The sequence below is a fragment of the Xenopus laevis genome, chromosome 1L, assembly GCF_017654675.1.
Source record: "Xenopus laevis strain J_2021 chromosome 1L, Xenopus_laevis_v10.1, whole genome shotgun sequence".
Classification (NCBI taxonomy): Eukaryota; Metazoa; Chordata; class Amphibia; order Anura; family Pipidae; genus Xenopus; species Xenopus laevis.
In genome coordinates this window covers 168,332,215-168,360,136 of record NC_054371.1, presented here as the reverse complement: position 1 = coordinate 168,360,136, position 27,922 = coordinate 168,332,215, and the positions used below count along the sequence as shown (strand labels likewise).

The following is a 27,922-nucleotide window of genomic DNA, read 5'->3' as shown; positions in this document are numbered from 1 at the left end:
TGTTTTCATTGGTGCACAGTGCAATTGTAGTCTGCACAAACTGAGCCCTCCCTGAGAACTTTCTAACTCTAGCTGTTCAGAGCCTTTGAAAATATTATTAACCTTTATGGCACAGAAAGGTGACATAACAGCTGTTGCTTTGCCAGGAGCCTCCCCAGCAGAAGAATGTGAGTGTGAGTGAGTGTTGATGAGAGTTTGTTAGGAGTTTTTACTTGCCCAGCAGCTTGGTGTATGTTGTATAGCTCAATTTTAAATCCTTTGCTGGTCCATAAAAGGGAAAAGAAAGAATTCACTGAGCCTTATGAGTCTTCACATCCCTTTTTATTGATCTATTTAATGTTTCACACCATAGCTAAATTATTTGGACAGGTAAGCAGTAGTAAATGAGCATTTCAGATAAAGGGTAATTGATTCAGCTTTTTGCCTTGTGAGACTGATGGGGTGTAATTGACTAAAGGTGGCCATACATGGGCTGATAAAAGCTGCCTATGTAACACAAATACGGCTGATGCGTGTAAAAAAACGCAAAAATTTAAATTTATTTTACCAAATTCTAACCTCTGTTCACACTACCATTAATGGCCAGAGCATTGTGTGATTTGTTCTCTTTACTACTTTATATTAAGGTGGCCATACACGGGCAGATAAAGCTGCCGATATCGGTCGTTTGGAACAATTTGACAGCTTATCTGCCCGTGTATGGGGGCCTCCGACAGGTCTTCCTGATCGATATCTGGCCACGATATCGATCGGGAAGGTTTGATTTTTTACCAACCGACCCGTCAGAGCCCCTTGGCGCATCGTAATTCGATCGTTCGGCCATACGGCCGAACGTTCGTATTACCCCCGATATAGCCATGCGTTAGTGGCATTTTGGAATCTATGTTTGTAAACCAGAGTGCATACCTAGAATCCCTGCTATTATAAAAAGACTGGGTTGTTGCTTTTTGCCATGTGGTTAATAGAAATAATACATTAAAATACACATCCACATCCAAGAAATAAAGCAAGACAGTTTTATCTAAAATTCCACTACACTTTTTATTCTGATGACAACACTTCTTAAACTGTAGCTACACTGACAGAGAAGAATGCAGCATTCATCACTTTAGCACAATGACCTGCAATTAATATTGACTAAAGAGCCTAATACTCTGCAGGGATACTGTTGGCAAACAGTCTGACTATAATGATAAAATACTGTTTGTAAGAATTTTGTTACAATATTCCAATTAAAATTGGGTCAGTGCTCTCAAAAACCAGACAGATGTGAACATAAGCGATGTAAGAAGTCGACATGGCTGATTAGTAATTCATTTAGATGCTTTGCATCTAGAAACAAGTGCTCACTGCAGAAAGCACATACAGTAATTACCAATTAACTATTTAGAATAATGTGTCCAGTTTTGAAATGGATAGGTGGCAATTCAGAAGAATTAAGGAGCTGTAAATCAGCATGGAACACAGTGAAAGTGAAGCTACACCCTCAAGTGTCGAGGTTTCTGATGAAAAACCCAACCCTGAAAGTTCCCAAATAAGTACGGTAATTCCCAGTCCATAGTCTCACATGTTTAATCATGATTTATGTGCTGTTGGCAAGCAGATGTGTGTGTGTGAACAAGGAGAGAGATACAAAGCCATGCTATGTGTTCAAAAAATTGTCTCTATTATAACACAGGGAAAGGACTATATGGATATCTTGCGTGTGTATGTTGGCATCTCCCTATTTATGTCTTAGAACTTTAAGATAAACATATAATGAAAATATAATGAAACATCCCACAATTCCTACAGTGACTGTATCACATAAAGACCTCAACTGTCTTTTATTCCTGTTTATAGACAGACACATTTGCGTGACTGCAGGGCGTGTGCATGTAGGTTTCAACATACCCTGTAAATACCATGCATGCAAATACCCAGATACTATCTGCTGTGCCTTTCTGCAAGTATTTAGGACTCAGGATTCCAGCTGGATTAACAGGAAATACTAATTTTTCATTGACTATTCAAGTTGCTTTTTAAGAAATTCTAGTGCAGAACAGCAATGTATTTTTGGAGTAGAGGAGCCCTGGGGAAAAATAGTCTGTGTGTGGCTCCTTTGTACATATAACCTGCAGCTTTGAAGTTGTTATTGTACTACAGCTCCCAGCATCCACTACCAGACTTTAGCTTCACAGATCAACAACATCTTGAGGCTGTGATATGAGGGAACTTGACTTGTTCTTTCTGTATTGTACCTTATGCATGATCTATTCACGGCCCTCCTGATATTGCTGAACTACAACACCCATAATCCCTCCAATAGCCAAAGCCCCTGGGGGTGCTGAGTTGTAGTCCCAGCTGCAGGGACACCAGTTGCCCATACTAATATTTATATCAAACCACAGTTGCAGCCTTTTACCAGGAAAGAAATACATCTCTGAATAAAGTTCCTTTACTCTACCACTGCAGTTCTCTGGGGCCTCAGCCTAGGGTCAGACTGGGGGGGTCAAGGACCCACCAGGGCTGCCACCTCAGGGGCCCCATTCCAGTCGGAGTCAGTACCCTGCAACCCTCTCCAGCCCCCCTTACCTTTTACTTCTCTCCTTTACTAACATGATTGGGGGGGGTCAGGAGAAGTGCAATGAGTGGCCACAGTTTGGAGCAGGTCTGGGTCAATGGGGTCCACTGGGTTTTTTTTCCATTGTCCGTCCGACCCAGTCCAACCTAGACTCATTCCTTCTAGTACCCACTTAAAGGAGCAGTTTGCCCCTTTTTCAACATAAATTCAGTTAATAAGGCTTGCGCTGAAATACTTTTTGCCTATTGTATTAATCACAAAAACAAATGTTTTTTGGCATTTCTTAAGTTAAACATTTCAAAAAGCTACTCCATGTTTGGTTTTTGTGAGATAGATACTTAGCTTACCAGTACTCACGAGGAAACTTCGGGCAACTTCGGAAAACCAAAGCGATCTGAGTGCCATCCCGCCGGTAATTCACATTCTGGCTGGCGGGAAAGCATTTCGGGGGGGTTAGTCGCCTTAAGAAGAAGAGATTTGTCGATGGGCGACTAATCTCCCGCGAACGCTACATTGCCACCACCCTAAAACAGTTGGCAAAAAAGCATGTTCAGCCCATGCCCTGTTCACTGAACTCATGTTGAGTAGGGAGTCCCCTTTAAGATAGCTGTGTTGCAGAAACTTGTACAAATGTTGCCCAGGTTTCTGGCAAGTAGCCACTTGCAGATCTGTAGCATTGGGCTGTTATTGTAGAGAATGAGAGTTTACCTTACTGACATTCTGATGAGATCAGGAAAAAACAGGCTTTGCTTCCAAAAACCCTATTATCTTTATGTTCCCTAACTTTACATTGATATTTGCACAAAGAAAATGATGTTGAAATATGCATGAAAATTTAATGTCATATTGAAGCTTACTTGTATTTTCCTTAAAGCAGTAATTTCTTGTTCATTCATTCTTCTTCATCTTTTTTTGTGCCAAAATTGGATTTTTTTCCCAGTGATATTTGTTTTAAATAATCATTTGCACATCCCATTGAGGGTGCATCCCTGTGTGTCCTTATAAACTGAAAGAAGAAAATCATGAATCACTCCAGACCCATTTCACTCACTTAACTGCTATTCTGATTTTTTTGAAAAGTCTGTCCTTAGGCACATTTGCTAAACCTTCTTATTTACATGTCAGTTACCAGGAAGACATCTTTCACTGCAGCAATGGATGACTATGACATAAGGTCTGCCGCCAGTATTCTGGCCTCTGTAAAAGAGCAGGAAGCTCGATTTGAGAGGCTGACCCGTGCTTTGGAGGAGGAACGCCGCAATGTCTCACTCCAACTTGAGCGAGCCAACGTGCCCTCTGAAAGAATGAGCATGTGCAACATTGGTAATGGCCAACCACTTGCCACAGCGTGGCAACAACTAGTTCTGCAGGTAACAGCCTGCTTCATGGTACCTGTGATCATCTTGTCCATGAATGTCTCATTCCATATCCAGATACACTTGTGTATTTACACTAAACAAGTGAGGATAGGGCGGCCATAAGTCTCCTTAAAGTCAAGCCCAAAATAAAAATTTGCCCAATAAAAGAAAACATAATTCTAAGCAACTTTCCAACATACATGTATTATTTATTTTGAGTGCTTTTAAAGTTATTTGTAAAACCAATAGCTAGTGAAAGCCGTAGTTGGTTAACGGTTGTTACTTTTTAAACAATGTTGCAAAAGTCTTAGTTCCCCAGTAAAGACAGGTCTGTTAATCAGCTGCCTTGTCTTACATTGTATCAGCAGTCTGAGCTATCAGAACAGAAAATAGAAAGGGACAAACACAGCTTTCAATAGCAATACATATACAAATAATGTAAAGACCATAGAAAATTGTAATGAATGTATATTGCAAAGTTGATTAAAATTATGTTTTCTTTAATTAGGCCAAAAAAAAATTCCTAAAAAACAAAAACACTGTAGGTTCAGCTCAAACCAGTCGAGTTTTGCAGTCTAGAGTTTTATTGTCATTTAAATAGTGGTTCAGGGAAGAGGCTAGAATGGAAATATGGAAATATAGAACATGTCTGGTAAGCTCAGGGGTGTGTGAGCTTTTGAAACATCTTAGATACAAATAATGAATAGAAGGAGTTTAATATTTAGACCATTTTAATGAAAAATGATAAATCAAATGAAAGTGGAGTGGGGAATGGTATAAATAGCAGTTAAATGTAACATTGTAGAGATTGTATTAATTATACATAATGTATGACATTAACTGGAATGTTAATGGCATAATTCACATTTTTTTTACACAGGTTGCAGCGTTAGGAGTAGTCTGGAACAAATCAGAATTCTTAGTTATGCAATATACTACCTGCCAGTACAAGTTCATACCACATATTATTTATGCTGCCCCATGTACATTGTAGAGTTTTGCTAAGTTCACATATTTGCTTTTGAAAGTCATGACATGATATTTGAGGGAGGTGATTAGAACGATGTTAGTTATGTGCAATCTTCTACAGATACCAGCAGAAATGTGTATCACAAACATAGAAATCTAAGATAATTCAGGTGTATTTTATAGTCTACCTACTCCACCTGTGTCTGATCTGGTCCCTATTTGCATATTTTTTATTCTTGTTATTCAGGAATTCATTATTTACAAGTTACAGTGCATGATTTGTGTTGTCCTAATGTGTTTTTGCTTATGCATGGGCTAGAATATGATATGTACAGCTCTCTGCGAAAAGAGCTCCTACTGAAGTTTATAGAAATGGATACTTACATATTTTCTTACTGTGGTACCTAACAATATCTTGAATCAACAACGGTTGAATAATGTTATGTCTCCAAAATAATGGAGCATTGTAGGAAAATGTGTTAATCTGTTTCATATTTATTCAGCTTTAGTAAGGGCATTATAAGAAATGTGTTTGCATAGAATAGGGATGCCCAGCCTGTGGCCCTAACGTATTCCCATCATCCTCCAAAATGCAATGGCTGACTGTTGAAGAATGGGTTTGTACAGCTCAAGGGCATAGGCTCGGCATTCCATTCCATGCATATTTTACACCAAATGTAGAACATTCTTTTGCCAATATCTAACATTTTTTGCATGTGTTTATCTTTCTACTATTGTGTCAGAGGTATGTTCAGATATGTTTATGTGTAGCAAATTGTTTGGAATGTATGTAGGATGTTAATTATAAATGAGTGATCACTGGGATGTTGCTAGTGACGACACTTTGTCCCTACCTCATAAGACATTGATGCACGCTGGAATCACATTCTAATGTAGCTCTGTGCTCAGGCTGTGTGTGCACTCAGATGACTACTGAGACCTTAAAAGTCCCGTGTAGCAAAGTAGATACATTACTGAATACATTGCTGAAAAGTAACAATGCATGCTGTTAAAAGTAGGGGTGTGACTATGGAGGAAGCAGGGTAGACCCTGCAATATTGGGCTTGCCTATCAAAGTGCAAAACGTATGTGGACACCCTTTCCAACTCTTGCAGTTGACAACATTGATTGCTGACACAAGTGCCACTACATCATATGACCCTTTTGACAATTCTCTACTTTCTACTGTGTGGCAAAGTGGCAGGCTATTTCCTATTTTTGACCCCATGCACAAAAAAAGATTCATAGAAAAATGTTTTGCATGGATGGAAGAACTTGACCAGCCTACATAACACAGTGACCTCAATCTAATGGAACCTGTGGGATGAATTTGAACGCTGGCTGCTATCCAGGCCTGATCCCCGATTCCAGTGCTCAGCCTCACTATTACATTTTTTGCTAAAGGAAGCAATTCCCACCAATAATATTCCAAACTCTAGCCGAAAGCCTTCCCAGAAGAGTAGAGGCTGTTATAGCAGCAAAGGGAGGACATTATATTAATCCCATCTGTTTGGGATGTTGGACTGGCAGATGTCCAGATACTTTTGAACACAGAAATATCAAAAAGCCCACATCCCACAAAGAGATTTCTACAGCAAGCTGCTCCCACGCCACTGTCCACAGTGTGTACAACTTGCAAATAAATAGGTAGGTAAGGCACAACATGCTTCAGGCACAGACTATCCTTTGATGCTTTAATAAAAGGCAGTCTGTGCCCGAAACATATTGTGCATGTAATAAGCATTTTCCAGCAGAGTTTCACTGTGTTCCTGCTTCCTACCTATTTCTCTATAAGTGATCCAGATGGAGTATGAGTCAAGTTTTGGAACTGGATATTGCCAATTGATCACCAAAGATCATTTCCCAAAGGAATCAAAGGAATTTCACAATCTTTTTAGTAGCTTGCCAGGAATAACGGTACTGATAGAATCCGCTAGTGTTCAAAACTCATCCCCAAGTCACCGAAGCTTTAGAAGACTGCATTTATTAATACATTTGGCCAGCCATTTCCAAAGAAATTCATTTAATATTTGATGAATTATTATTTTAATGAAAACCCTAATCTTATCATCTGTGAGAAATCTAAAAGGGTTATTGTAGCTCTTCTGCTTGGTAGCACAGAAAGATCAAATTAAATTAAATTATTTTAAGCTGATTAAGTCTTATTTAGTTTGCAAGATTCCCTTTACATTTAATGAAAATAATAATAGAAGAATAATAATGGCAGTTAACTGTCTTTACTTTTCTTCATTCCTAAGAAATTATGAGTGCATTTTATGCAAACACTTAGGTCAAATATATCCACTCAGTATATTAACATAATGCAGATACTTATGCTTTCATTAATTATTGGAATAAATGCATTCTAACATACAGCCAATGGTTGTATTTATGAAAACTGCTTATTTCTGGTTTAGTTTTTATGTCTTCCTCAATTGCTTTCTGTGTTTTCTGGTCCTCTCCTCTTAGGCCGATCAAAGCTGTGGAATCTCTCAACATTAGTCCAATGTTACCCTCCCTATTTTACTACATGGCATTGCACACTATAACAACAGGAGAATTATAGAATTGGACATGCTTGTTCAAGAAATCATCCAATCCATTAATAGAATCTGCCATCACAACCCCACTGCCCTCACTGTAAAGAAGCACTTACGTTGCTTCAAATGAAAGTTCAGTTCCTCAAAGGGGTGGCCTCTGGTGTGTTGATCTTTTCTATCAGGAAAAAAAAATCAACCAGATCTTTACAAAAGTTCAGTTTCATACAGCTATATACAATCTAGACAATACTGAATTGTAATATCCCATAGGAAGAAGAAAAGAGTTAGTTGACTGTGTCTTTTCTTTCATTTTAGGGGTAAATAATACAATTGGTTAAACTGTGTAGTGAAATCTTGACTTTTACTGGCATATATTATTAAATTTCTTTGGTGCCACTGCCAAAATACTGTAACACTGGCAGCCTTCTTAAATGTATAATCAAATATTCTCTGAATGAAGCTTTATTGTTGCTTTCCCCCACTGACCTCAACTTGGTGGTAATGAACAATGAATATAAATTGAAGTGCTATATTTTGGGAAACTGACAACCTATGGCCCTTGATTAGATTTTAATCAACTGCATAGTGTTAAGAGGCTTTTGTTCTGAGCACTTCCAGGAACCCTATTAATAATATCAGGTTATCATATTGATATGGCCATTGTTTTGAATAGATTTCACTGTGGCTATGCAGATGTCTCTGGTCTCCACAGTGTAAGGGCAGAGACAGATGAGAAGATTCGGGGAGATTAGTCGCCCAGCGACTAATCTCCCTGAACTGCCTCCCCGCCGGCTAGAATCTAAATCGCCCGCGAGATGGCACTTGGAGAGCTTGTTTTCCGAAGTCGTCTGAAGTTTCCTCTTGAGGCAACTTCGGGTGACTTTGGAAAATGAAGCGTTCCGAGTGCCGTCCTGCCGGCAATTTCGGTTCTAGCTGTTGGGGGGGCAGTTAGGGGGGATTAGTCGCCCGAAGAAAAGGCCATATGTCACTGAGCGACTAAATCTCCCCAAATCTTCTTGTCTGTCTCTGCTCTTATGGCAACTCTTCAGAGTCTATTGTCGGACTGGCCCACCGGGATACCAGGAAAACTCTCAGTGGGCCCAGGTGTCAGTGGGCCCACTGGGAATTGATAGAATAATAGATTATAGTATTATAGTGTGTAAAGAAAAGAGAATAGGAGAATAGAGGTTGAGTGAGGAGAGGAAGAATAATAGTACTGAGAGTGGGCCCCTGGTCTAAAGTTTTTGGGTGGGCCCCCGGTGTCCCAGTCTGACACTGCTTCAGACTGACAATTCTGAGGTTTTCTGCAATGATTTTGCACAGGATGTCTCTCTAGGGGGTCTTTATGGAAACATAAAATAAAGCAAATTCCTGATTTTTGCTACTGAGGAAAATTTGTGAGTTTAACCGTGAGTCTCTAGCAGGTGCTCATTTAAAGCCAGGCCAAAGAAATCAAACTGCTGCCATCTGTTAAAGTGTTTACCATACCCTCTAATACAGAAGCTGCACAGACTCCAATTTTCATCATCGTATCTAAAATATATTTGTTATTCTATATTGTCAGTATTTTCGTTAATGGATTCTACATGAGCTTTATTATTATTAACACATGTTAATGCTAGATACATTTCTTTGACACGGATGATCACTTTCCTGATACTTAGCAGATTCAATATTTTTAAAGGGATATTGTCATGGGAAAACAAGTTTTTCTCAAAATGCATCAGTTAATAGTGCTACTCCAGCAGAATTCTGCACTGAAATCCATTTCTCAAAAGAGCAAACAGATTTTGACATATTTAATTTTGAACTCTGACATTGGGCTAGACATATTGTCAGTTTCCCAGCTGCCCCCAGTCATGTGACTTGTGCTCTGATAAACTTCAGTCACTCTTTACTGCTGTATTGCAAGTTGGAGTGATATCACCCCCTCCCTTTCCACCCCCCAGCAGCCTAACAAAAGAACAATGGGAAGGTAACCAGATAGCAGCTCCCTAAAGCTGGCCATAGATGCAAAGATCCGATCGTACGAATCAACGTACGATCGGACTTTCCCATCTCCCGGCCCTCCACTAACCATTCAGATCAAAGTCTTACCATTCCGATCAAATAAAGTAGTTAAAGAACAGATCAGCCGATGTTCTGGCCCTGACAGCAATCGTACGATAGTTATGTCTGACAAAGCTAGTGACAGTCTCCCTCTGAAAATCGTTCGATCGGCAATACACGCAGAGATATTATCGGCAGGCGACAGAAATTTTTCTAACCTGTCTGATCGACCAAACGACCGATCTCTGCTGGCCGAAAAATGTCGGGACTCTCCACACACGGTCCGAAAATCGTGCGAATCCACGATTCATACGATCGGATCTTTGCGTCTATGGCCAGCTTAACACAAGATAACAGCTGGTTGGTAGATCTAAGAACAGCACGCAATAGTAAAATCCAGGTCCCACTGAGACTGATTTAGTTACATTAAGTAGGAGAAATAATAGCCTGCCAGAAAGTAGTTCCATCCTAAAGTGCTGGCACAAGTCACATGACTGGGGCAGCTGGGAAACTGACAATATGTCTAGCCCCATGTCAGATTTCAAAATTGAATTTAAACAAATCTGTTTTCTCTTTTGAGAAATGGATTTCAGTGCAGAATTCTGCTGGAACAGTACTATTAACTGATGTGTTTTGAAAAAAACATGTTTTCCCATGACAGTATCCCTTTAAGACTTCGTCACACCCCCAGTGTTTTTTCTCCACAGGACAAGTCCAGATTTCAGCAGTTGAAAGTGGGTGGGTGCTTATTCAAAGGGGTGGAGTTGCAAAGGCTAGGCCAATTAGTCTTTGAACAAATATGCACCAATCTTTTTAGACTGAAAATTCTGGGACATTGTAATATTTAAACTTCCTGTAGATTTGTTTACTTCTCTAGTAATACTCTTTTATCACTACCCATCTGCTTCTTAATTCTTTTGCATTCTCCCCGTGTTATAGCGGTTTAAACAAGAACATTTTTTACATTGTCTTATATTTCGGTTCCTCAGTTGTCTTGTTTATCACGTAATAAAGATATGATATTTTCGGTCGTAAATCATGGTATAACATTTTATACAGAAAATCAGTTCAGTTCATCACTCCCAGGATATTTATCTTGCAGTGTCTTCCACTCCATTTAAAGTAATTCATGTTCGCCAATACTTCTTTTCTTAGCTAGATATTATGTATTGTTTTCATGAACAGAATTACTCTCTTTGTTTTTCTCCAATTCAATTTTTGAGTTTTGCAACAGGGATGGGGAATGGGTGCCACTCTTTTTGCTTTAACCCCAGGGGTTAAAGCCTCAGGCAGCGGAGGAGCCAGGATCGCCCCTGTTTAACTCTTATGCATTAGGGTTCATTAAAAAAAGCAAAATTCTGCAAACTTGGGATGCAAAGCTGCAGTTTTACCCACAATGCAGTATATTTCCCCATAATTCCTGTGCCTTTGGATCTGCCCTCTAAATTGCATGTGCTGTAACTTGTGGCTAATTTTCCGATGACCACAAAATACCAAAAGAATTACCTCTTAATATAATCTTTAGGGTCTATGGAGACATGGGAACAATATCCCTCCCTGGAAATTGCAATATAAGTGATAGAATTGTATCTAAATGTCTCCATTAGCAGGAATTCTTGGCAAAGACACACACGTAAAAACATGCCACATATCATTGTCCTGAACAGTGGCATAAATAGCGACTTTCTGGGTGCTGTTAGGCTTATTGCTGCAGCACCCACTGTGCGTCTGATAGCTATAACACAGCTTGGTTCTAAGGTCAGTTATATCTATGCTCTTGGTCTATTTATACTGGAGAAGAGCTCTCTAACATGATAAAATAAATAATAAATACAATTATTTTTTTCTATTATATCCAACTGCCAAGCTATTGCTTATGTTTACTGTATTTGGTATGGAGATCAGGAATCCTATTATTCCTTCAATGTGATTTGTGTATACTTATTCCTGTATATTAACTACACAAGACAAGATTTTTTGTTAGTTCTGCATGCAGGCAGCAGTACATTTCTAACAATTTAGTGTGAGATCAATGCGGAATTTCATAGCCCATGAAGGCAGGCAACACTGGTTCAATGGCTTGTACCAGCACATGAAGATGTGACCGAAACTAGGCGTACCTTGTAAAGCTGAACCACATGCTTGCATTAATGTGATTAAGTAATTGCGCCTCTATGATATCTGCAGCCCATGATGACTTTCGTGCAGTCAGAATGTACAGCCAGGTGCAGGCCTGCAGGAGGTTTCTGCTTTGCCAACAAGATGTTTTACCGATGGCTAAAATGTGTTTCATTTGCAAACGGAGTGAATCAAAGTGTAGCCAATAAGCATACAGTATTTAGCTGTAATTTAATAATTGAAGGTACTATTTAATTTTTTCTAATCAATTTTTTTTATAACAGGCTTTAATCAGCTATTATTTTAAATTCATATTGCCATTATATCTTTAATTGGTAAAGCAATGCATTTTTTTCTCATGCGTGCTCAAAAGGTGAAAAATAGAGATTAAAACAAATGTACTGTATCTTGTCACTTCCAAGCTGTGGCTGATTTGGCATTTGGTAAAGCTGCAGAATGTATATCTAAGTCAACCTTTTGTTACAAACATTCAATCCATTATAATGTAAATTGCTACATTGCTCTGTTTGTCGTGAAAGAAAGACATGACTGTAGCATTCTATAGACCATACACCTGCTGTCACTAGCTGCTGTCTAGACTACTCCAGAGCTCCAGTGGTTAGCTTATTCTTCTGCATATCCGTCTGCACATGTATGAGGCTAATATCTTTTGGGAAGCTTTGACAATCCAGTTAGTCAAAGATCATATCAGGCTATGACCGTTAATGGTTTCTATTGTTATGTGATCTTTGGCAAGGGGGGCAATCCATGTGGCCAAATCATACAAAGATCCACTTGTTTTGGCAACTTCAACAAATCAGCATGTTTGTGTATGGCCTTATAGGGCTAATATATATATCAGTTAGTCTATATTACACCAAGTTGTCTGTTTATTAAAGTGCATTAAATACTTGCTACAGAAAAAATTCCCAAGCAAGTTTACTAATGTGTGAGCACGTATGTAATTGCGGATTATATATTCTCACTTAAGAGAATATTATCACTGATAATAATTAATGTCATGTAAAAACAAATAATTACAGATATGACTTAATTTGCCACAATAACATTCAATAATACATTCATAAATTTAAGGCCTATTTAGGCTCCAAACTGGCAAGAAGTAATGCTGAAATTACCTGCTACTCGTGTGTAAATTGTGCCAGTTATCGGAAGACATATTTTTCTCATAACACTTTAGTAAACATGAGAACTGCATTAACTATGTTGCAGGAATATTTGCAGTGTTAATGGATGATGAATTATATACACAGTTTTTAGGAACTTACTTTTTAGGAACTAAGAATGGATGGCCAAGATTTACAATTTATTCTGTTTTCTACACAGTGCTGTTATGCAATTAGCACAATTGTCGTTTGGCACTGCTGTCTTGCAACACAGGGGGTTTGATTCCATTTTGGACACAATGAGAAGCTTGTTATGTTGCCCTTTGTGTCTGAGTGGGTTTCCCCAATACTCCAAAAGCATAAAAAAGAGTTTTAAAACTCATTAAAAGAGCTGTTCACCTTTGGATTAACTTTTGGTATGATGTAGAGAGTAATATTCTGAGACAATTTGCACTTGGTTTTCATTTTTTATTATTTGTGGTTTTTTAGTTAATTAGTTTTTTTTGTGGCTCTCTAGTTTGTAATTTCAGCACTCTGGTTGCTGGGGTCTAAATTACCCTAGCAACCATTTACTGATTAGAACAAGAGACTGGAATATAAATAGGTGAGGGCCTGAATGAAAAGATGAGTAATAAAAAGTAGCAAAAAGAGTCAGAAGAAAAAGGCAAATAATTAAAAACCATAAAAAATAAATAATGATGGTCAACTGAAAAGATGCTTAGAAATGGCCATTCTATAACATACTAAAAGTTAACTTAAAGATCTACCAACTCTTTAATTGATTCCTGATTAAACTGACCTTTGTGTGTGTGTGATAAGCACCTTATGCTGGCGATACATGCACAGATAAACTAGTTTTGTACCATTGCATTGTAACAACCTACCCTGGTGGTCTAGTGGGAGGGGGTCGGCAGGGGCGCCTGCCGCCCCCTTGGAGGGGCACCCGCCCCGAGCCGCACCCTCTTCCGCTGCGTCGATTGTTAGGGCACGCGCGGCGCATCTCCTCTGGTTTTATTGGTGCATGCGCGCTGGCGTGGTGACGTTGGCGTGCAATGGCGCAAACTTTGAAATCTTTAAAGGGCCATCATACAGGTTTTCATTGCCCGTTATAGGTTTTGTTCCTGGTGCTGTTAGCTTTTGCTATTCTGATTTTGAGCTTGATACCTGTTGTGACACCTGCCTGTTCCTGACGATTCTGACCTCTGTAACCTGATCCATTGCCTGAATTTCGACTATCTCTTCTGATAAATCCTTCTGATTGATCTCCCGGTTTTGACTCTTGCCTGCCTGACCACGCTTCGAACTCTGCCTGCCCAGACCTGGCCTGATTTGTTTACACTTACTTTCTGCCTGCCTCGACCCGGCCTGTTCCAACTACGATCCTGTCTAACACCTTGCACCACGACCTACTGCCCAAAGACTTTGCTAACAGTCGTGCCCCTCTGTCTATCCAGAACCTCTAGCCTTGCACCTCTTGTTTAAGTCCTGGTGGTATCCAAGTAGCTGAGGGCTCCTCCCGAGGCCAAAGGAGGTCACACTAAAGGTGAAGCACAAGCCGAGACCAGGGTGCTTGGCATTTGTTCTGGTGTTGGGTGCCGACGTGACATACATGTGCATGTACGGTAGCCTGTCAATGCAGACCAATAGCCATGTACTATCTATAGTAGTTGGTTCAGGTGGGTTTAATAATGGTATCTGTTGATGCAAAAGGTTGGCCAGTTCATGGTACATCAACAGTTATGAAAGAGAAGCTTTTCCGATCATTCCTGAGCTCTTTGAAAATAACGGACATTGAAAAGGCAAGCTATACCATATGTGGCCCTTTGTACGCTCTCCATTTGTTTGGCCTGTGGGCCAGTTGATTGGAGAGTGTAGGAGACCTCCAATAGACTGTAAGCTCCTCTGGGCCAGGGACTGGTGTAAATTATGAACCATCTCTGTAATGCATAAAGCATAACAATTGCTGCAGCTATAGAAGGCTACGTTGTTGTACAGAAAACTGATTCATTACAGCTTTATTTAGTTTCAGCTTGTGTAAATACAAATGTCATAAGCAAAGGATGTACTAAATCACAGACCTCACTGCAATCTGTAAAACAAAACCTCACAGTACAGTGCTCCCCTCTATACATAAAGCACCACAGCCAAGTTGCAGATGAAAGACCCCTATTATTTTCTGTGGAGTTTTGTGCAAATCACCCACAGAAAACTTGCAATACTGAGCAATCTGCTTATCAAACAGAAGAGTGGTGAAAGTAAGGAAGGACCCTCAGAACAAACAGCATGCATTAAAGTGGAATTTGACAACTGGCTGTGCCCCAAAGCAACATTTTTTTTAAGAAAACTAAATACATTGAAGAAAGTGATCTATTTCACAAAGATACACATATCAGTCAGCCCCACCTTCTAGGGGTGAAAGGTTATATTTAGGTATAGGTATATTTGGCGTTTGTGGATTGGTAAATTTGCATGACAACCTAGACAATAACATAACAGACTTAATAAGCCAGGATGGCCTAAAGTTATAGGAACATGTCCTACATATTGTAATAGTAGTAGCATGGTTAAAGGAGAACTAAACCCTAAAAATGAACATGGCTAAATATGCAATATTTTATATACTGAATTTTGCAACAGCCTAAGGTTTCACCTTCTCAATAGCAGCAGGATCAAGGACTTCAAACTTGTCACAGGGGGTCACCATCTTGGAAAGTGTATATGACACTCACATGCTCAGTGGGCTCTGAGCAGCTGTTGAGAAGTTGAGCTTAGGGGTAGTCACTAATTATCAAACAGAAAATGAGGTTGGTCTGTAACATAAGATGATGCTACAGGGCTGATTATTAAATTCATGTGCTAATTAAACTGGTTTCTGTGCTGCCATGTGTGTATATTGCGAGTGGGTCCCTAAGCTCAGTAAGTGACAGCAGCACAGAGCATGTGCAGTGAATCAGCAGAAAAGAAGATGGGGAGCTACTGGGGCATCTTTGGAGACACAGATCTTCCCTGATAACGGGCTGTGGTTGCCTTGGGCTGGTACAGAAGCCCAAAATATAATGTACAACATTTCTAGCTACTTCTTTAGTTAAGCTTTAGTTCTCCTTTAACACAGACTTAAGGTGCTCATACATGATAAGATCTGCTTGTTTGGCAAAGTCGCCAAATGAGCGGATCTTAAAGGAACAGTAATGTCAAAAATAAAAGTGTTTTAAAGTAATGAAAATAAAATGCAGTGTTGCACTGCACTGGTACAACTGCTGTGTTTGCTTCAGAAACACTACTATTGTTTATATAAATAAGCTGCTGTGTAGCAATGGGGGCAGCCATTCAAAGGAGAAAAGGCTCAGGTTACACAGCAGATAGCAAATAAGCCCTGTCTGCAGGGCTGGTCCTATCACATGTGGGGCCCAATTGGGACCATGTTGGTGGGGCCCCTAGACAAAGTGTTGCTGGCTACTGACACACCAAGTATTTAGGAAAATAAGGGCATACAGGCACAAAATAGAAAGGAAAGGGGCAGACAAGGTAACATAATAGGGGCACACAGGGTAAGAGAGAGAGGGAGGAAATAGGAGAGTGGACTGGGCCAATTAGTTTGGGGCTGGGCCGATTCAGCTTGGGAGCAGGCTTGGTTGGATTGGGGGCAGGCAGGGCCTATCAAGGTTGGAGGAAAGCTGGGCCTATGAGAGTTGGGGGCAGGCTAGACCTATGGATTTGGGGATGGGCTGGACTCTCAAAGTTGGGGGCAGGCCAGGCAGCATCATGTGCTGAGGGAAATATTATCTGTGCTGCCCTGTGGTGCGGGGCCCCCCAGAGGTGCGGGGCCCAATTGGGCCCAATTGGTCCAATTGGCCTAAGGCCGGCCCTGCCTGTCTGTCTAATGGTGTTATCTGTTATCCATTAGTTAACCTTTGCCATATAGCAGTTTTATATGAACTATAGTAGTGTTTCTGAAGCAAAGAGATCAATTTTACCAGCGCAGGGCAACAGTAGATGATATTTTCATTACTTTAAAGCACTTTCATTTTTTGGTGTTAGTGTTCTTCAACCCAAAAATGCCCACCAAAGGCAAGGTGATATCGGGTTAATCTAGGGCCAAACTATCAGATTATAACTAAGGAAACAGCACTTGACAGGATAAACTGCAGCAACTAGCTGATGCGGTCCTCCATCGCCTAAAACCTGTTGAACGATATCTGCCGATTTTGGCCTGATATCGTTCAGATAGACCCATCGGAACACCCCCTTCACGTGTAGAGAAACTGCTGAATCAGTCTAAAGAACGGATATCAGCAGCTTTAAACCCTTACAGACCACAAAATAAATCCATGCCAATCTGGCAATAGCTACAAGCTGGGGTGGGAATCTAAATCTGCACAAACTTAACCTGAAACTATTCTAACTGTGCACTCACAGACTGATGTACAGTATATGCAACTCACCACTTTGCAGCCTCTATTCCTCAGTAGAGCAGAGCTGAACCTCATTACCTCCCTTTAACCAACCTGTGTGGGTGTCCCTGGGAGGTAGTTACACAGCATATTTTTCAAGGCATATGGTAGAAATCTTGTAGAAATAGATCTCCTTCCACAACTTGGTTTGTGGTTATGTTGCAATATATAAAACTATCCACAGAGTTCAACATTGTACAAATAATAGAAATAATAATAAAACTATATGAATGTACAACTGATTAGCTGGTACAAGGCTCCAGCACAGCTGTAGTGACAAATAATAGTTCAGTGTAAGAGTAGAGACAATGTTATAATTACCTTTTCCTTTGTAAAACAATTTCTCAACAATGGGCTTGTTGAGTCTTGTAATAATAACATGTCCTTTAAAGCAAACACTTGTCTCTACTCATACAGGTGTGCCCTCTTCTTCATATAATTATGGTTACAAATCACGACAGGTTGCTGGGTCATTTATAGAGGAGATGCAGTTGCAAAGTAGTAGCATATAATACACAAAAACAATGAATATCTTGTAAATTATATCCTTATAAATGTTGAGTTCTGATGTCATCAGTTATAAACGGTGAGTTCTGATGTCATTTCTGTCACACGACTCACTGAAATTTGTGTATTATAGTAAATAAAGTACCCCCAGTTGCAAAATTTTAGGATATTATAAGTTACCTCGGAGTTCCATGACCTGTATAAAAACACTCGGCCTTCGGCCTCGTGTTTTTATATGGTCATGAAACTCCTCGGTAACATAATATCCTTATAATTTACAAGAGGGGGTACTTTATTCACTATATTATCACCATTTTTTAAAATTAGTGTATGCCCCTTTCTGTTCTCTGGGTCTGTCTCTTGAAACAATGTAACAGAAATCAGGTCTCTTCAAATTCTTTACATCAGCTTTTATCAAGTGGCTTGCATTCTTGTTTCTGCCAGGCATGTAGAAATGTAAACTGTCATGGACATATACGACAGTTTGAGTTCTAAACTGTCTCCCGAAGCAATGTCAGCACCTGAAATATTTTTAAGAAATGGGGTTGTTATGGGTGATCAGAGGCAAACAAACCACGTGTAATGCCAAGTGGTGGTTGCAGTGGTGTAAAGGGCACAGCCATTGGAAATATGTCTTCTATAGCTAAGCTATAAATGGATTTCCTCCAACTGGCACTGATGAAAAATCTGGATTGACAGATGCTAGGTGAACACTAGTTGCCTGATGTCAATGGTAACGTTTGATGGAGGATGAATAATGGTCTGGGGCTCTTTTGCATGGTTTGGGCTTGAGCCCCTGTACCATTAACAGAAGCCTCAGTGTACAATGATATCCTTGGCAATTCTTGTTTTGTGGCAGTAAGTTGGGGTAGATGGTTTCCAATTTCCACAAAATAATTTGCCCCATGCACAAAGCAAGATCTGTACAGAATGGCATTACTAAGGTGCAAGTGTAATAACTAATTAAATGGGGTATATTTATCTATATATGCCACCCCCTTTTTTCCTTAGTTATCAGATGCCATATTTGCATAGTTTTAGTCCAAACAGCACACTGATGTCACACAATGACATCATCATACTGAGTGACCTCTTAATATGTTTAGTAAGCTACCTCTGGTAGAACAAAGACATCTGCTGGTGCCATAACTAAAGAAGTAATATAGCAAGCAGGGCTGACATAAATTGAGATTGGCCCACAGTGCACAAATCAACCTTATCTCACAGAATGAACTGCCTTTCCAGATATCTCAAGCATTGCCTTGAACACTAGCCCTATGAATGTTTTATTTTGCTTTTTATTTGGGAAGATGCTGTCTGTTCAAGTAATAAGTTAGAATGTATGAATAATATACAGTCATATGAAAAAGTTGGGAATTAATTAATTCTATGGAGTTTTGTTTATCATTGGCTGAGCTTTCAAAGTAGCAACTTCCTTTGAATATATAACATTCCTTATGGAAACAGTAGTATTTCAGCAGTGGCATAAAGTTTATTGGATTAACAAAAAATATGCAATATGCATCATAACAAAATTAGGCAGGTGCATTAATTTGGGCACCCCAACATCGATATTACATCAATACTTAGTTGAGCCTCCTTTTGCAAATGTAACAGCCTCTAGACGCCTCCTATAGCCTTTGATGAGTGTCTAAATTCTGGATTGTGGTGTTTTTGGCCATTGGTCCATAGAAAATCTCTCCAGTTCAGTTACATTTGTTGGCTGCTGAACATGGACAGCCTGCTTCAAATCATCCCATAGATTTTAGATGATGTTCAAGTCAGAATATTGTACTTCTCCCTTTGCATAAATGCCTTTGTAGATTTTGAAGTGTGTTTAGGGTTATTGTCTTGTTGGAATAACCAACCCCTGTGTAGCTTCAACTTTGTGACTGATGCTTGAACATTATCCTGAAGAATTTGTTGATATTGGGTTGAATTCATCTGACCCTCGACTTTAACAAAGGCCCCAGTCCCTGATCTAGCCACACAGCCCCACAGCATGATGGGACTTCCACCAAATTTGACAGTAGGTAGCAGGTGTTTTTCTTGGAATGCGGTGTTCTTCTTCCGCCATGCAAAGATCTTTTTGTTATGACCAAATAACTAAATTTTTGTCTCCAAAATGACTGTTGCTTGTCTAAATGAACTTTTGCAGACAAGCGACTCTGTTTGTGGCGTGAGTACAAAAAGGACTTCGTTGTGCATATGGGCGCATATGCCGCTCCTGTATTTTTCTTGGCCTGCCAGACCTGGGTTTTACAGCAACTCTGCCTGTGGCCTTCCATTTCCTGATAACATTCCTTACAGTTGAAACTGACAGTTTAAACCTCTGAGATAGCTTTTTGCAGCCTTGCCCTAAACCATGATACTGAACAATCTTTGTTTTTAGATCTTTTGAGAGTTGCTTGCAATTGGCCACCTTAAATACCATTTCTCATGATTGGACACACCTGTCTATGAAGTTCAAGGTTTAATGAGCTAATACAACCAATTTAGTGTTGCCAGTATTGAGCAGATACATGGATTCAAATTAGCAAAACTACAAGGGTACCCACATTTTTGCATTTTTTTTCACATTTGATTTAATTTCATACAACTGAATACTGCTTCACTAAAAATATTTGTTCAGAAAACACACCAGTACTCAGATGTTCCTGGGAAATGAAAGATATACTGCTATTATCTTTTTTGTTGAAAGTGGAGTAAATGATTATGCAGGCTGAGAGGGGTTCCCAAACTTTTTCATATGACTGTATGTGTAATGTAAGTATTTTTTTTCGTTATATAGTGCTACTTATGAATGCAGTGCTATAGAGCAAATCAATATATCCATAAAACAAACAGGGGTCAATGCAATAATAAATACAAATGAATACAAAGTACAGTTACATTAAATATTAAGAGCTAAGTGTAAGACAATAGAAAGTAAATCCCTGCCCTGTAGAGCTTACCATAGGTATGTAAGGGGTACGTTTGCCATGCACATAATTATCTTGGCTTACACTTTATCAGCAGCTCAGAGTGGTTTCCTTCATAGCCTTATAAGGTGAACTGCAAAATTCCTGAGCTCCATTTAATAGAGCTCAGGGTTAAGAGTCCAGCATAGTACAGTCAGGTCTCCTAACAGGAAATTCACAATGAAACACTCCCAAGAATGCAACGACCTGTCTGGTTCAACCCCCCAGGCTCTTTATTAGTATAACAATGACTCATTCCTATCCACCTAAACTCCTCCACTATCAGTATTGCACAAGAGATTTTTAGTTGAGTTGCCTTCTCTCAAACCCTCCCAATCCCTTCTATTGCCCTTAGAAACATATACTTCTAGGAAAAATTAATTCTACAAGAACGAAGAATAAAGTACAAGGAAAGGGGGGCAATATGTTAGACGTGTCCAGTGAAATACATTTTTCCCTGGGTGGTGCTCTTCAGAGACAAAATGCACTGCATACCCCATCTTACTTTTACTTCTTATGGATCCCTTGCATAGATTTAGCCTTGCACACGCACAGTATAGTAAAAAAAAATCTTGGATTTAGTTCATTGTGGGACACCCCTCCCCCCCATGAATTTGATTTATTTGTACTTTATGGCTAGAAATCCATGACGCATCTGGAGCCACAGCTCTGTTTTCATCCAACAGTCGGATAAATGTAGTTGTTACCTGCGATTTCTCCTTCACTTCCTGTATCTTTAGAACATCCAGGACCGCCATCAGAAATTACAGGGCCCCATACGGCAAAAATTTCCTGGGCCCCCTGGGCTGCACCAACTGCAAGCCCCACCTACAGGTCCGCCCCCCACCACACAGTAAAAAAACAAAAAAAATATTGGTGGCTATGGTTCCCACATGTTAATAAAAAATAAAAAGTTATTGGTGGCCAAGGCCCCCCCATTAAAAAATATTGATGGCTAGGACCCCACATGAGAAAAAAAAATTGGTGGCCAGCCCCCCCCCCCACATTATGAGAAAAAAACGTCCATGCCTTCCCAAGTCAGCAGCTCTCAGAAAGATGGAGGGCCCGGCTAATCAAGTAAGTGTGGCGTGGTCGGGCCCCCCTTACCCTTGGGCCCCCTACAACTCTCCCCCCTGCCCCCCCCCCTGATGGCTGCCCTGAGAACATCCAACACGTTGCATGCCTTTTGTCGCATAGCGACGTGCTGAATCCAGACGCCTCGTGGAGTTCTAGCCCAAATTTAAACACCAAGAGAACTTTTTGTGTCTGGCAGAGCACCATACTATAAGGGGGTTATTCATCAAAATATGATTTTTTTATATAAAAAGGTCTGACCAAACTAGAATCCACAATTTGCCCTTATTTAGCAATAAAAAAAACTAGAAAAAAATCGGATCTGGAAAAACTGCGACTTTTTTCAAGTTTGATGCCTGAAAACCACAAAAAAATTGCGTATTCATGGAAAAACCAGGTCAAACCCCAAAAATTTTGAACATTTCGTGAGGGTTAAAACATCTTTAAATGGTTAAGGGGACATCTGCCATTGCACTTTTACATGAATTCGCCAGGTTATAGATGGAGTGTTTTCAGATTCGGACTTGGAACAGAATCAGAGCATAATAAATCGCAAAACAAAATCACGTCTTTTTTACAGCAAAAAATCGTGCCTTAATAAATAATCCCCTTAGTGTGTCACCTGTGGTGACCCTGTTTCTCATGGGTTGGGCTAGGGCTTCTGGTTCCAATAACACCCCCAGTGATAACTGGTACCCGGACTGGCCCTTCTCTTCAAAAATGCCTAACTACTCTTTGCAAAATGCTGCCATCTTGTCACTAATGAACAAAAAGAAAAATCGATGGCGAAGCTCTCCCCACTCCTTCCACTCTCCCACGTCCTCCGCAGCTATCGCGGGATCCCGGCAACACTCAGCCGAGCATTCACATACAAACGACCAAATTACCGCTGGCAGCGCTGGAAAACGTATCCACGGGAGACGGTAGGATAATATCAATATCTGGCTTTATTTAAACATACATAGTGGTATCATAGTAGTGGGAGTGCCAAAAAAACTAACGCGTATCGTGCCCCACACTGGGCACTTCTTCAGAGTTCAATAGAAGTGACGTAAGAGTTCAAATAAATAGCTGTGTTCACACGTGTTACATATTAATCAATTAGTTAGTATACATAGTGCTTGTACATATTGTTTCACCTTTAATTTATATAACATGAAGGTTTCATATGTTATAAAATCACACCATATATGTGCTTCATAAATATTTAAGGAATAAAAATGTGAAAAGTCATAGATCATGCCATTAGTGTAAAAAATGTATATATCATTTGATAGTGCCAATCAATTTTTTTAAAAAAAAAATTTAAATTTTTTTTTAAAATTACCTATAAAAGTGACTATATAATTCATAAGATTATCAACATCATAATATTGCTAAATGAACTATGTATTATTACTCTGCATTAGGTATATATTATCACAATATCCCAAAAATATATGCTTTTTCTTTTCTCAACACGTAAGTTAAATATTGATTAATATGTAACACGTGTGAACACAGCTATTTATTTGAACTCTTACGTCACTTCTATTGAACTCTGAAGAAGTGCCCAGTGTGGGGCACGATACGCGTTAGTTTTTTTGGCACTCCCACTACTATGATACCACTATGTATGTTTAAATAAAGCCAGATATTGATATTATCCTACCGTCTCCCGTGGATACGTTTTCCAGCGCTGCCAGCGGTAATTTGGTCGTTTGCTGCCATCTTGTTCCCATGTCTCAGGCTCCCCCTGTTGAAGCTGGGGGCATACATACAATTCATAATCCATATTTGGGCAAGATGTTTGACAGGCTGGTGCCCAACTTTTTTGGCCAGTGTAATGCATTCCTCTTGCATGTTTTTCATATATTCTTTGAATGTTCTATAAACTCCATAGGAGTAATTTACTGTAAGCATAGAGGAACCATGGAGCTATCAGTGTCTCCAGACCAGGCGTGGCTTCAGGGTTCCCACAGGGCCCTGTGCCAAAAGGTGCAGCGCACTTTCACCTAAAGAATCACACACGCTGTGTCACTCTTGTGTCTCTGGAAGAGATGCAACTGGACTTTTTAAACTCTCAGCACAATGCATTGTAGGCAATCCGGGATTGTAGGGGAAAAAATGGCGATTAAACTCTAAATTTCACTTTGCTTACTGAATGTGTTGTCATAAATGACTGCTCGTGTCTCTTCCTCAAGCACTTCTGCCAGTTGGATAATTCTTTTGCAAGACTGAGACATAGCCTAGCAGCATAGTGGCATAGAATTAAATGACATGTTGTGGTCAGTTGAAGCTACCAAACATATATAATGTAGCAGAGCCATGGCACAGTAGCATCAGCAATAATCCTTAGTTTGCTCATAGCATGTGCTGATTGATATTGTGTGTAGAATATAGGGATGCACCGAATTCACTATTTTTGATTCGGCTGAACCCCCGAATCCTTTGTGAAAGATTCGGCCGAATACCGAACCAAATCCGAATCCTAATTTGCATATGCAAATTAAGGGTGGGAAGGGGAGTACATTTTTTACTTCCTTGTTTTGTGACAAAAAGTCACATAATTTCCCTCCCGCCCATAATTTGCATATGCAAATTAGGATTCGGATTCAGTTCGGCCAGACAGAAGGATTCGTCCGAATCCTGCTGAAAAAAGCTGAATCCTGGCCGAATCCCGAACTGAATCCTGGATTTGGTGCATCCCTAGTAGAATATTTGTATTCTCTTGAATTGGGCAAGAAAAAATTCAAAGTTGTTATCTCAAATGTGAAGTTTTTAATCATTCTGTATTCATTCATTGTTGCTTTACTCTTATCTGAATTTGCTAGATCTTCTTCTCTGTATCTATCTGACAATACCTTTTTTCAGTAATTTCCACTGCCAGGCCCCAACTAGATCTGTGGGATTCTGGCACATGCCAGAGGGGCTGCTGTAAGATGCCATAAAAAGTCACTATGTAGTGGATTTGTGGGGGGCTGTTTGGGCCTCTGTGTATTTAAAATGCCAGGGCTATTTTGAAACCCAGTTTCGGCCAGCACACTGCTACTTAACTTTCTGTTTTAGTTCCTAGTACCAGCTTTTTCATGAAAGCAAAAGGACTAAATCTGTAAACAAGCCCCACCAGGGGATCATAGTTGCTTGTTGAGGACCATTCAGCATGTAGACTATTCCACTGGACTCCAGTTTCACACTCAGTTCCATAACAATGTTCGGCCTGTCTTGTTGCAGCATGCTGTTTTTTAACACAGTATACATTAGAGTATGTAATGTGATCTGGAACAGGTGGCCTTTTAATGCATGCAGGTGAGGAAAGTCCTGTTATACTGTGAAAGTGTACAGGAATTTCATATCATTCATTGCTGTGTGCAGAAAGGTAATTGTTCAACCAAGGCATCAGTTATTTTTATACTTAAAGGGACTTTTATAAGTATATTTTCTTTTACATTTCCTATTAGACAGTATAGGCATGCAATAAGTATATGCAAGTACACTTATACCTATGCTGGAAACACAGCATCTTGACAAAGGGGATTTTTGTTCCCCGAAACGTTGCATTTGCAATCCGTAAATAAAGAATTTTTGGAAGAATTCCTGTAGACCTGTGTGCCTTTGGATGTCGCTGACTTGAATGGCATCTGTTTGGCCAGGGTGGGTTTGGTGGGGATTTGTATAGATGTATATGTGAGGATGAAAAGTGTGGCCTTGGCCATGTATGACCAGTCGGGACAGTTTTCAATCTTGTTCACCCATAGATTGGCCCACTTCAAGAAAGCAATTTGCTTCAGTGTGCTGTCATTTGTTAGAAGGGAATGACAAGGATCCTATTAGCGCATCATCTTTAAGTATTATGGCAAAATGTTTTCTCTGCTGTTTTTACTGAATGGTCTTCGCAGTGTCTGAATTCAGATTACATTAAATGGCAAAGAAAGCCAGATAAATGGCAGTAGCTTTGCAGAGGCCTCCCAACCCCTCCCAAACTGCAGTAGTGCACAACCCAATAACAGTCCGGTTTTTATAACCTGTTGCGAAAAGGCAGAGTAGTGCAATGGAGTTGGTGGGCCACCAAATCTTCTCCTGCAAGTGATTTCACACACGGAGCATGACCATTCAAACACAGGTCAATTGTAAATACTCAGGGGCAGATTCATCAAGGGTCGATTTTCGAATTCATGGGAGTTTTTTAAAACTCCCATGAACTAGAAAATCGACCAATCAAAATGTAATCAAATTGACCTGAAAAACTCGAATCAATTAGATTTTTAAGAACTCGATTCAAGTTTTTTCTCTGAAAAGAAACTTGTATGTCAGGAAGGCTGCAAATAACTTCAAATTCCCAGGACATCTCTATTGATTAAAACAGCGATTCGGCAGATTTTAGGTGGCGAATAGTCGAATTTGGGCCAGAGTATTATGAACCTCGAAAATCGAATTCGGATTTTTAATAAATTTATAATTGAATTTTAACAATTACCTAGTCGAATTTGACCATTTTGGCCATAAAAAAACCCTTGATAAATCTGCCCATCAGAAGAATAATCAGAGCAAGATGGTGCCCAACAACCCCACTGCACCGTTATACTTTTTCTCAACAGGTAACAGTTCTGGAGAGAGAGAGAGCCCTTTCCAGGGCTATTTACTTTTATGTATGGCTTTTAAACTCCAGTAATATTAAATCATTATTTTTATTTCTTTGTTTAAAGGTGCCACTAAACAAACTTTTAAGATTTTATTTGTGTACTGGCCACACTACCTCATTGTACTAGCATGAAATAAAACTTTATATCTCCTGCCAAAAGTTGTATTTTTAAAGGGGTTGTTCACCTTTTAGTATGATGTAGAGAGTGATATTCTGAGACAATTTGCATTTGATTTTAATTTTTCATTATTTGTGGTTTTTGAGTTATTTAGCTTTCTATTGCTGGGCTTTCTCATTAATCTAGCAACCATGCACTGATTTAAATAAGAGACTGGAATATGAATGGGTCTGAATAGAAATATGAGTAATAAAATGTAGCAATAACAATATATTTGTAGCTTTACAGAGCATACGTTTTTTTACATGGGGTCAGTGACCTCCATTTGAAAGCTGGAAAGAGTCAGAACAAAAAATAATAAATAAATAAATAATGCAAGTAATAAACTATAAAAAAAATGCATAATGACGACTAACTGAAAAGTTGCTTAGAATCAGCTATTCTTTAACAAATTCAAAGTTAACCTAAAAGTGAAGCACCCCCTTAATTTTTCTAGGGATGCACCGAATCCAGAATTCGGTTCGGGTTTCGGCCAGGATTCGGGTTTTTTTACAGCAGGATTCGGATTCGGACGAATCCTTCTGTCCGGCCGAACCAAATCCTAATTTGCATATGCAAATTATGGGCGGGAGGGAAATTGCATGACTTTTTGTCACAAAACAAGGAAGTAAAAAATGTTTTCCCCTTCCCACCCCTAATTTGCATATGCAAATTAGGATTTGGTTTGGTTTGGCCGAATCCAAAATGGTGGATTCGATGCATCCCTAAATTGTTCTCATGTGAAATCAAGGTGGTGCTAATGATGATGCATGGAGGCCTCTAGTTACTGTCTGTCTGCACTGCCCTCAGAGCAGCATGTTTTGCACTGCATTTATGTCACTAGATTTATTGCAAGGTGCAAAGTGTAAGGTGCAAGTGATCCTTGAAAGGATCCTGAAGGGTGCCATTAGTAAAAGGGGTGATCAAACTGCTCCAATTAATGCCAAAAAGAAACCCCCCAATAATACATGTACGTTCATTGGCCTACACATACTGGATATCAGTAAGTACTGCAAGGGCATCGATTACCTCAATAAAATGTTTGTATTTATGTATCATGTTTAATGTACAGCAGGGCTTATGTCAGAACAAGTGGACAGGTTAAGTGCAGAGAAGGCCAATCAATTGAGTCTCATTTCCTCTTCCAGTTCATTTCCATGTGATTAATGAGCTTTTTATTTTAAAGTATAAGATCCATGCAAGTTCATTATGCAGATCTCCCTCCGGGTTCATGCAAAAGCGCATCAGCTAATCCTTTAGTTGTCATCTGATCCCATGTCATTAGAGTGATAACGACTCACTGGACATTTTTGGGACCTTATTTAATTTAGAGCAAGGAGGAAAGTACTAATGACCAAGGACATTTTGGCACATCTGCAGCTTGCAGCTTCTAGTCTGGATCAGCTGTGTCTGGACATGGTGATGAGT

General features: G+C 39.6%; 1 protein-coding gene across 6 annotated transcripts in view; it reads left to right on the top strand.

The window, feature by feature from the left end:
• arvcf.L (ARVCF, delta catenin family member L homeolog) overlaps nucleotides 1-27,922 on the top strand; it is a 129,270-nt gene that overhangs the window by 4,267 nt on the left and 97,081 nt on the right. For all 6 annotated transcript variants that reach the window (XM_041570772.1, XM_041570724.1, XM_041570864.1 and 3 more), the window contains exon 2: nucleotides 3,689-3,933. In XM_041570772.1, coding sequence (XP_041426706.1) covers nucleotides 3,718-3,933 — 216 coding nt within the window. In that variant the 5' untranslated portion in view covers nucleotides 3,689-3,717. The remainder of the gene's footprint in view (nucleotides 1-3,688; nucleotides 3,934-27,922) is intronic.